Source organism: Hippoglossus hippoglossus, chromosome 15 (genome assembly GCF_009819705.1).
Source record: "Hippoglossus hippoglossus isolate fHipHip1 chromosome 15, fHipHip1.pri, whole genome shotgun sequence".
In the NCBI taxonomy this organism is placed as follows: Eukaryota; Metazoa; Chordata; class Actinopteri; order Pleuronectiformes; family Pleuronectidae; genus Hippoglossus; species Hippoglossus hippoglossus.
In genome coordinates, this window is record NC_047165.1 from 12,349,215 (window position 1) to 12,359,223 (window position 10,009).

At 41.7% G+C, this 10,009-nt stretch overlaps 1 protein-coding gene across 1 annotated transcript; it reads left to right on the forward strand.

Moving 5' to 3' along the window:
* Positions 1 to 953: 953 nt before the first annotated feature.
* npm3 (nucleophosmin/nucleoplasmin, 3) lies at positions 954 to 4,052 on the forward strand. Its single transcript, XM_034608501.1, has 5 exons — positions 954 to 1,149; positions 1,333 to 1,418; positions 1,889 to 2,008; positions 2,106 to 2,199; positions 3,615 to 4,052. Exons 1-5 carry the CDS (start codon positions 1,080 to 1,082, stop codon positions 3,719 to 3,721), a joined length of 477 nt encoding a protein of 158 aa, XP_034464392.1. The 5' UTR covers positions 954 to 1,079; the 3' UTR covers positions 3,722 to 4,052.
* The last annotated feature ends 5,957 nt before the right edge of the window (positions 4,053 to 10,009 follow it).

Consider the following 10,009-nt stretch of genomic DNA (forward strand, 5'->3'; position numbering starts at 1 on the left):
CATAATACTGTAGAATATAGACAGTCTGTTGACACTGTCAATCATAAAGTGTTATTATTTTGTATATCCTTATAGGGACTGTGGCTGACATTTTGTTTTTCTTGAAGGAACTTGTTACATCACAATGTTTTGTACATCCGTCCTAACTGGCTTCTCTTTTTTTTCTTTTCTGGAAGATGTGAAACTCAATTACAGATCTGATGTTCGTCTCCTTAAACGACAGCAGAACGTTCATTCTTGTTTTAAATTTTGCAGTCTTTGCCGATGCTCGAGCTTTCTCCTCTGGCAACCAGGTTTGATAGAAAATGGGCTGTGACTGAGAGAAAGGGCTCCAATTGTACATTTTCCTTTCCTGAGTTTGGGGTATCATAAAAGTGTCAGTTTACCAATGTAAAATTTGTATGTAAGATACATAAGATTAAAAAGTAATAAACCATGATATGTTACTTTGCTGCTTTGTGTTTTCTGTGTCGCTTCACAAGGTGTTTTAAATCTACTACTTGTTTTTAGTTTTGACAAAGAAAGCAAAGGTTACGCCTGTGCACACAGATATTCTTCAGCTGGGCCAGAGGATCCTCAGGTCTTCGGCAATACTGAAGTTGTAGTAATAGAAGATTATATAATATAACACGACTAATATATCATGATATAATAATTCTATATATTTTTAAATAATTTAATCAACAATAAAATGCTTAAAAGCAAGTGAATAAAAATAGAAACTTAAGGCATAATAACGAAATATGACGTAAATAAAATACATTATATATAAGAATAAAGAAAAGAATAAATTGTAATGAATATAATTGTCAATATTAAACAAAATAAAAACGAATCATGATAAAACAAAGAAAAGCAATTAATATAATGTCCTCCAAAAGTTATTTAGTAATTAATATCTAATATAATAGTTTTGATCCATGGTCGGAAACAACATACATGAGCGAGCGTCGGTCGCACGGTGATGACGCGTCAGCCCGGATCACACTCTGCGACGCGCTTGTTATTTTTCGTGAGGAGCTCATTCGGCTGAAACGTGTTTCCAGTTAAACACACTTTTATTCCATCGGCTCAACAAAATGTCTTGTCACGAAGAGTGCTCCGACCACGACCTGCGAGGCCAATCCAAGCTGGAGAGCTTCCTGTTCAGTAAGACACGTTTTCATTCAGCGTTCCACCGCTCCGTGCGGGCACACGTGGGTTCCCTCCGGAGCCCCGTGGTAACAGAAGACACGAGCCTGTGTGTTCCAGGCTGTGAAACACTGCACGGATTCACGTGAAGGAAAAGAAAGTGTGAGGTGTTTAACCCTGGTTGTGGTGTTTGTGTTGCAGCCTGCGAGTTGTCCTCCAAAGTCCCTTTCTACACTTTCCAGGCGGACGAAGAGGAAGACCTGGAGCACTTCCTCGAGCTCAGAACGGTATGTACCTGAAGGCGTGCGACAAGAAGTCCACATCACAGTTAACTGAGGCGATCACACTCCTCAGATCCATTAATTGCAGTTTTGTGTCCTAATTTTTGATGTGGTAACAGCATGGAGCAGTGGCGGATGTAGGATTTTTTTAAATCAGGGGCCACATGTCACAGAGAGGGGCCATTTATATTTCTCACACCAGTCACATCCTGGACCACAACGACTGATCTTAAGCCTTTTCACATCTCAACTGAATCAAAGTTCTGTTTCGTGATGAGTTCAGGTGTTTAGGGGACAAGTCACACATGCAACTCATTCTGGACACATTTTAACACTGGGTGTGAACAGACTGACTGTCCACTTGTGATTGGCTCTCTCAGGATGGATGTAGACACCAGGTCTGAACAGGGTCGTACTCTGATGCGGAGAACGACCGTTTTAAAACACCTTAATCTAAATTCATCTGATTCCCGCAGATTTGTCTGGGAGAAGGCGCCAAGGAGGAGAGCAACGTGGTGGAGGTGACGGCCATGAACCACCAGGGAAAGACCACCTCAGTGCCCATCGCCAACCTCCACATCAGCTGTCTACCCATGGTACCGTGCACTGTTGTGCTTAAATTCTACAGATCAGATGAGGCAGCAGAGGCCTGAGTTTTACATCTCCTTGTTTTATCTTTCCTCTTCTCCTCAGGTGAGTCTGGGGGAGTTTGAGCTCAAAGCCCCAGTGACGATCCGACTCAAGGCCGGGTCAGGGCCGGTTAGTGTCAGCGGGCTGCACCTTATTGGTAACAAAAATCATTTCAACTCTCCCAGTACTTTCAAACCACTAATGCACCACACTGCCAATATCTCGGTTTTTGCATCTAACTTCTTAGTCAAGCTGCACCATGATGCAAAATGTGATCCTTCCTTTTTGACCCATATCACATCCTCCCACTAAAATTCGTAGTAATCCGTGCTATAGTTTTTCTGTAATCCTGTTGACAAACAAACCAACCAACAAACATTCTAATAAATGAAGGTAATACCTCTTAAATTCACTATGTAACACTGGTCCAACAACATAAAAAATAATTTGGTCAATCAATAAATCAAGAAAATCATCAGCAGATAAATCAATCCTTTGCATGTGGATGAGAAAGCAGTCGCTAAGCAACTGCTGTGATTCTTCAGAATCTGAAATATTGAAAAACTTTTCTTCTTTATTCAGTTTCCCTTGGATTTGACCCGACGGCATAAAAAGTTAAACATATCTGAGGGAAATAAAATGTCAGATTCACCTTGAAATGAAATTGAAGACCGTTGACACGTTTGAGGCGAATGAGTTTTTTAAAGTCGACTGAAGCTGTGTGAAATATGCAGTTATCACTGCAGGGAAAAGCTCCGTGATCAGGACCAGACCTGTTCTTTTAAACCCACTGCTGGTTGGAATGAACGTGTGCAACCGTCACTAACAACCGTCACTAACATGCAGTCACTTGATGGGGCAGATTAAATGAAGCGGCCTCACTGATCTTTAACTCAGATTCACACGAAGACAGTTGTTGCCTCTGCCAAGGAGGTTATGTTTTCACCTCTTGGTCCCTTGGTTGATTGGTTTGTATGTTTGTCAGCAGTATTACGCAAAAACTAAAGAACAGATTTCCACAGAACTTCCAAGGGAAGATCAAGGAAATTGTGGGAGAGAATCTTTTGACAATTTTACAGATTTCTCACAATTATTCATGGAACTCGATGGGGAAAAAAACAGGCATGTTTAGGTGACTGATATTTATGAGTGTGTGCTATTTGATAAAAATATGTATCTAGAGGGTTTAAAAGTGATTTCATAGGGCGCAGGCTTTTTCCAGCTGCTGTCCGGCGAGGGCACGGTCACACCTACGCGAATGGAAGAGAATATCATTGGTCAAAGTTCATCAAAGTTAAACTCCACAGGAAGCAAATGTTTTATTTGCCTTGTCGCTCACAGAGGTTGAAAGTGAACGGGAGGTTCACCCCTGATATATTTGCGAAAAGTGTGACCGGGGCCTAACAAATAGAGCCACAAACTGTAGCTGAGACAATGTGGATTAATCAACAGGAATCATCAGTTTATATGTTTGCTCAACAGTTTAATAACTTTGTCCAAATGAACATGATGGACTTGTTGCAGTTCCATTAAATTTTAGGGGGCTTAACTTTGTCTTCTGTTCCTGTGCAGCCTCAGAGGTTGACGACTCTGATCTGTCCGAGGAGGAGAGTGAAGATGACGAGGAGGAGGAGATCATCCCCATTAAGCCAGCAAAGAAGAAGCAGCAGAAGCAGTAGGCAGAGAGAGAGGTGGCTGATTCTCACTCACACACTCTCTGGTCACTTTTAAGAGACGCCACAGATTTTTGTACCAGACGGACTCACTCTGCAGAGCTGCTACTTCTTCCACACAGTCACGTGACCGCTCAGCGTGGCGGCAGCTACACACGCTGTGGGAGGAAGGAGCATCACGACGGGTTCGGGTGTTCTCGCCTCTCCTCTCAGTCTGAGCAGTGTAATTAACTGCGTTTTAAGACATTCGCTTATAGAAGAACTGTTTTTTTCTAATATCAAATGACACCCGGTGTTTTATACTGTATATGATGCATGGATTTACTGCACCTGTGCTTGAAGAGTTTCCGGATGATGTTGTTTCAGCTGAATGGTGCAGTTTACATTCGTACAGTTTTATTAAATGTTTCACAAGAATCTCTCCATTTCCAGTTGTTTGTATTTTCAAAACGGTTTTCCTATGTGACATAAATGTGAAAACTTTGTACACGTAGTGGACGCATCAGCTTGTTTTCATTTTATCTCCCTTTTTGAAATCACACAAATAAAAAAAATTTTTGCCTATTAAAGTAAAATGTATGTATCCACATGGTGACTTAAGTTAAGTGCAAGTTTTCATAGGACACAGTGAAGTAGATAGGTTGTAATTTAAAAGACTAGAAGAAGAAATCAAAATCACCTAAATAAATTTATGACCACAGTGTGTTCTTGACAATTTGGGACGTACGTAGGGACAAACAACCAGACAACTTGGTCATGCCGGGTGCTGCCATGGCAACGCGAGGAATGCACTCACCACCTGTGTGTTGCACTTGACGGCAGCTTTGTGCTAACGAGGAGACGGGACTGAGGGAGGAGGCTCCAAGACGAGGAGGGCAGGGATGCTTTCATCAGAGGAAGCTTAAATAAATGATGGTGCATTATCAGGGATTTTTTTTTTTTTAGCTCTCTTTAAAGCCTCGAGTGCCTCAGTTGGGCGTTGTTATTGCGACGGGAATGTCAACTGTGAGGGGAGGGCGACGAGAGGGAAACAACAAACCCATCGCTTCACCTCCTCTGGACTGTGATGGTGTTGGAGTAGCTCGCCTCTTCCGGGGGAATACGATTCATTGTATCCCACAGTGCCGCACTGTTTAAACCCCTGAAAGCGTCACGTGACCAGTCAGCAAATCAACGCGCAACAATCCCACCAACAGTTAATGCCGCTGAGAGCAGGTGCCGCTGCTTCTTATTTTCTGACTCATAAAGCACATCCATCTGCTGTGTGCTGAGTGGGAGTTTGTGAACCTTTACACAACTTTTATTGGGTATAAGGGTTTTATGGTACAGTGTCTGTGTGACCTTGGTGTGGAGGTGACAGATGTGTCCAGAGCAGATGCTCCAGTCTGTAGCATAAGCAGCAACATGGGGACGCGGGTTGAAATCGAAGCAGTGATCACCAAGTAAAACATTGTTGTATAGGAGGAGTTTGCACTGATTTCTGTGACATTTTGGAGCTTTATATTTGCTTTGTGCATAATTTAGCTTTAAATTCCAGTCATTTTCTGTACACTGTATATGTAATGGATAACTAGAATGGAACTCAGTAGAGAGCACACTTCTTGAAAGGCAGTAGATCTAATCAAGCTGCACCAAATTCCACACACTTATAGATATTAGTCTGATCTGGATCTGCTCCAAAATTGAATCCTTAGTGTTTTGACTTTTAAATCATCTTTCACCAAGTGTCGTATCCGTCTGGTAGTTGTTGTGTACTGCTGCTAATTAACAAAACAAACAGTGATAAAAACATATCCTCCTTTGCAGAGTAAAAATCTATATTTATAACGACGTGTTTTATAAATTTCATTCTTTACTTCCATGTCCTATATTTCTGCTCGTGACAGCGAGTGCATCGCAATTTAACCTCTTTAAATGAGGATAAAATCTCCCATTACAGCGTTTACCGATCAAATATATGAGGTGAATTTATTTTTTTGCCACAGTGCTTTTGGGTTGTGACCAAATTTCCAAGTTTTATTATCTGTAAAAGAAAAAGATGGCCTCATTAATTTCAGTACATTAAGAGAGGGGTTAGAACTGCTGATCTGTGGGAGCACACATTGCCTGATTATTCATCTCAGCTTTAATACAATTGACTGATGATTGAAAAGTACCATGCAGCACAGTGAGTGTAGTCAAGTATGAGCAGCATCTTTACCAGAGGGTGGCTCTTCACAAATATGGCTGATGCTGAGTCTCTCTTTTATTTTGGCTCATTAAATAACAGAAAAGCTTCTCTCTGACCTGGTCCTGGTGGCGTTAGGTCAGTACGACAGCCGGGGATGTCCACGTGTTCCAGTCAGCTCGTCACTAAACTCTGATCCATTGGGGAGAGGCATTGTCAAAGCAGCTTAGGTTCATTGTTAAATCCACTGTAGCGACAAACAGGAGAAAAATGGGCAGATTCATTGCCGGTCGCTACATAATGTTGCCTATTGTGGCCTGAAACACGAAATCAGCAGCACAATATCTCAACTCCCTAACATACAACATGAAATACACTGGGGAAAGATTAGTTATGTTTTTAACTACTAAAAACAATAACACAATTGTGAATATGCTTATGCATATTGGTAAATCTATAGTCAACACTCTTGGCTATAAAACATTCATCAAAAGACGCATAACACAGCTATAAGAGAAGTGGCCTAGTTCCCAAACATAGACTGTAAATAAAGATGGACGACATGACCGCTCCGAAAAGTGAAGCCGAAGCCACCTGGTGGCTGGCTGCAGTAAAGCTCATAAACCCTGCCTCCTCCATGTTTATGGCTGGCACCAAACTAAAAAGTCAAAGTACAGGTCAAATACATTTTTCTTAAAGATGGTTCCTGTCATTTTAGGCAGTTGTTCGTTCAAGTGTAAGTTTGGCTTTAGTTTGTTATTCAAAATTATGAAGACGGGGTGAACCGTCATGATTGACAGCTGAGACCTACTCGTGATTGGTCGAAAGCGTGTATCAACGGGACCCTGTTACCACGGTTCAATCCCCCATTACCACCAGGCAGACTCACCAGTCCATGCACAAAATGTCAACGTTTGTATCTGGGATCTTTTAGCTTCATTTCTGGACAGCGGGAGGAAGTAGAGATGCGTCGTCCATCTTTATAAACAGTATGATTTCAAACAAAAATACTAAGAGTATATGTTTGAACTCTCTAGATATAAAAACAAGCATTTTTTAACATGCATATGCTGTTCATCCATCCAGTTGATTTGTAAGTGTTGATATAAAGACGATTTTAGAAAGTTACAGTTATTTAAAACAGAAGGAGAAACATTGTGTCTCCAAACTGAACTCCAGAGGAGACAAAGCTGGTGGATTTTCCGGTGCCTGAGCAATAAGTCTCAATGACAGCTGACTGGAGATTTTGACGGTGTCTGTCTGAGTTCTCTGCTGCAACACGCTCCCTCTGCGCTCACTGAGACACTGTGCTCACATTCTGTCAGCTTCATCTGGCCCACAGCGACGCAGGAGCTGGTCCATGTGGCAGACAACAGAGGCACAAGTAGCAGAACTAATTGTCACGTAGGCAAAACTGTTCTACTTTTAAAAAGTGCCACTTATGGAGAAAGGCAGTGCAGTAAAAATATGGTTCTCTGAAATGTTGTGGAGTAAAAGTAAATCTTCTCTCTGAAGTTTAAAGTTTAAAAAAAAGTTTTAAAGTGCTGTACTTCAGTAAAGACACTTCTGACATGTGTCACTCTATGGCCCAAAGTTACTATGGCAACAGCTGAAGCACTTTGTATTCTCACTCGGATACAGCTATTCTCCACAGTGGGATTCTGAAATGCCCTTTAATTATGAGCTGACATGTTCATACACACACACACACACAGCTCCACTGGTACGGCTCACCTGCACACACCCTTCCCGTCTCTGCTCATTTCACTCATATACATTGTTTTAATGTCGCCTGTTTCCCTGCAGCTCAAACTTGGCAGAGGGCTGGTTTATGTTACGACCATTTCCAACCGCAGAAATAGATCTGAGGATCAATAAACATCAGCCATGGATCTTTGTCTTTGATGTGTGTGTGTGTGTGTGTTTGTTACCCTGGATTGCAGTTTTGGCACAGATTTCAAAGGCCTTATCAGATGAAGGTTAGCATTCTGCATGGTTGACGAATAACTGCTCTGTATGCATTATGCTGTATATGTCCATGTTCCTGTCAGTGTGACTGTGTGTGTGTGTGTGTGTGTGTGTGTGTGTGTGTGTAATACTTGAGTGTTGCCATGCCGGCCACCTCTCACATGCACTGCTGAACTGATGGGACAGAAACACAAGCTGTAAATGTACTGGGATTTACATCAATAATGTTTATCAAAGGCCTGAGCTATAGAGAAAGAATACTCACTAGTATATGTATTTTTATTTAATTCTGCAAAACGATTCATCTACGAAGCCCCTTTCTTTAAATTCCAGGGACTGACACTAAAATCTTAAGTGTTTAGGATGAATTTCTCCTTTAGTTAGTTCACCCAAATATGGAAATTCACTCTTTATCTACTCACCACTGTGCCGATGGAGGGGTGGGTGAAGTGTTTGAGTCCACAAAACACTTTTGGAGTTTAAGGGGTAAACAGTGTTGATATATTGATTTAAATGGTGACCGATTCTTCAGACATAATAAAACAACAAAACGTAATTCGAATCGAAATGGCGTCATCGTCCTGTTTTTAACCTAAATGTCTATGACACCACAGGAGCAGTATGGAGGGATTTCATGTTTTTTTTTCTGTTTTATTAAGTCTGAAGAAGGAGTCACTAGTTACCTAAATTGTGTTGGATTTGGCTGCAACACTGTTTACCCCTGAGACTCCAAAAGTGTTTAGTGGACTAAAACAAGTCACCCACCCCTCCATCGCCATAATGGTGAGTAGATAGAGTGAATTTTCATTTTTGGGTGAACTATCCCATTGAATCATTACAGTTAATGTTTTTAAATAAAATATATCTGAAGGAAGATAGTTTAGTAAATAATGGGTAAGAAACTGTGTGTGAATCAGAGATAGTGCCCACTCTCACTCCCACTCTCGGACAGTACCTCAAGCCACTAGCCACTGGATAAAGCACACAAACAACAGCTGCACAACAGCTGACAGTTCCCCATGCATTAAACACACACACACACACACACTCACACAAACTCAAAGCAGGCCAACAATCCTGCTGCAGGCAAGGGCGTGTTGTAATCATACATATACAGCTCCAACACACCTGCCACAACAGAGCACAGCTGTCAAGTGCATCACCCTTCACCCTATATGTAACCTCAACCTCACACACACGCACACATACACACGCACACCCTGAGTCTACTTCTGCACACATATGAGGAAACACACCGACTGGCTGATTGTCCGCTGACACCTGAGCACACATTCAGTTGCACAACAGGATTCGATGCTCTCCAAGTCTGCACACGAGGCAGCACACAGCAAACACACTCACAAAGCCACGCACCTTCTTCTCAAGCTTAATGTTGGTGCTAATGCTGTAAGATTGATCAAATCACCACTGGGCAGCATATTGATCTGCACTGGCATTCAAAGAGGAAAACACACACAGAATCTACAAACGATAGAATGTGACACATTTCAATATTTTTTTAACATTTGGATTTTTAAGTTTAAACAGTTTTGCTGTTATTTCCACTGTTTTGTCCTTTTCATTATTTATTTTTTAATTCCCCATTTAAATGCCTTACAGCTCTAAAAATGGTTGGTTGATATGAATACGCAGCTATAAATTAAGTTATTTATATGGATTCAATTAATAGTACGGTCCCTTTTATATATACTGTATGTTTTATTAATAACACACACACAGACGGAACGGTGCACAAGGGGAATGCTAATAGGTGCACACACACACACAATAAATGTCAAATTGATGCCACACTGTAACTAAACCTCAGCTCCTCCTCCTCCGCTGCCTCATGTATTAGATTAGCTTCTAATGAAAACTGGGTTCTTGAGATATCAGACATTTGAGTATTCACCTTCCTGAATTCAGTTGAAGTAAAAAATAAAATAATAGAGAGAAAGGGAGAATGAGACAGGAGGGCAGAACATTTTATCACCCATAAATAAGTGATGTGCCTCACTTGCTCCCCGCATCTCTCCGCCCATCACCCCACCCCCCTAACCATTCTTCCTCCCTCTCCGTCCTCCACTCCGCCCCCTCGGCCCGCTCCCCCTATCTCACCGTATTGCACAGGGGAGGGGGGAGGGGAACAATGAAAGGGG

Excerpts from the sequence above, each read along its gene's own strand:
- npm3 (XM_034608501.1), top strand. The coding sequence starts at position 1,080 with ATGTCTTGTCACGAAGAGTGCTCCGACCACGACCTGCGAGGCCAATCC. Across the intron at positions 2,009-2,105 it reads ACATCAGCTGTCTACCCATG|GTGAGTCTGGGGGAGTTTGA; the intron begins GTACCGTGCACT and ends TCTTCTCCTCAG. Across the intron at positions 2,200-3,614 it reads CAGCGGGCTGCACCTTATTG|CCTCAGAGGTTGACGACTCT; the intron begins GTAACAAAAATC and ends GTTCCTGTGCAG.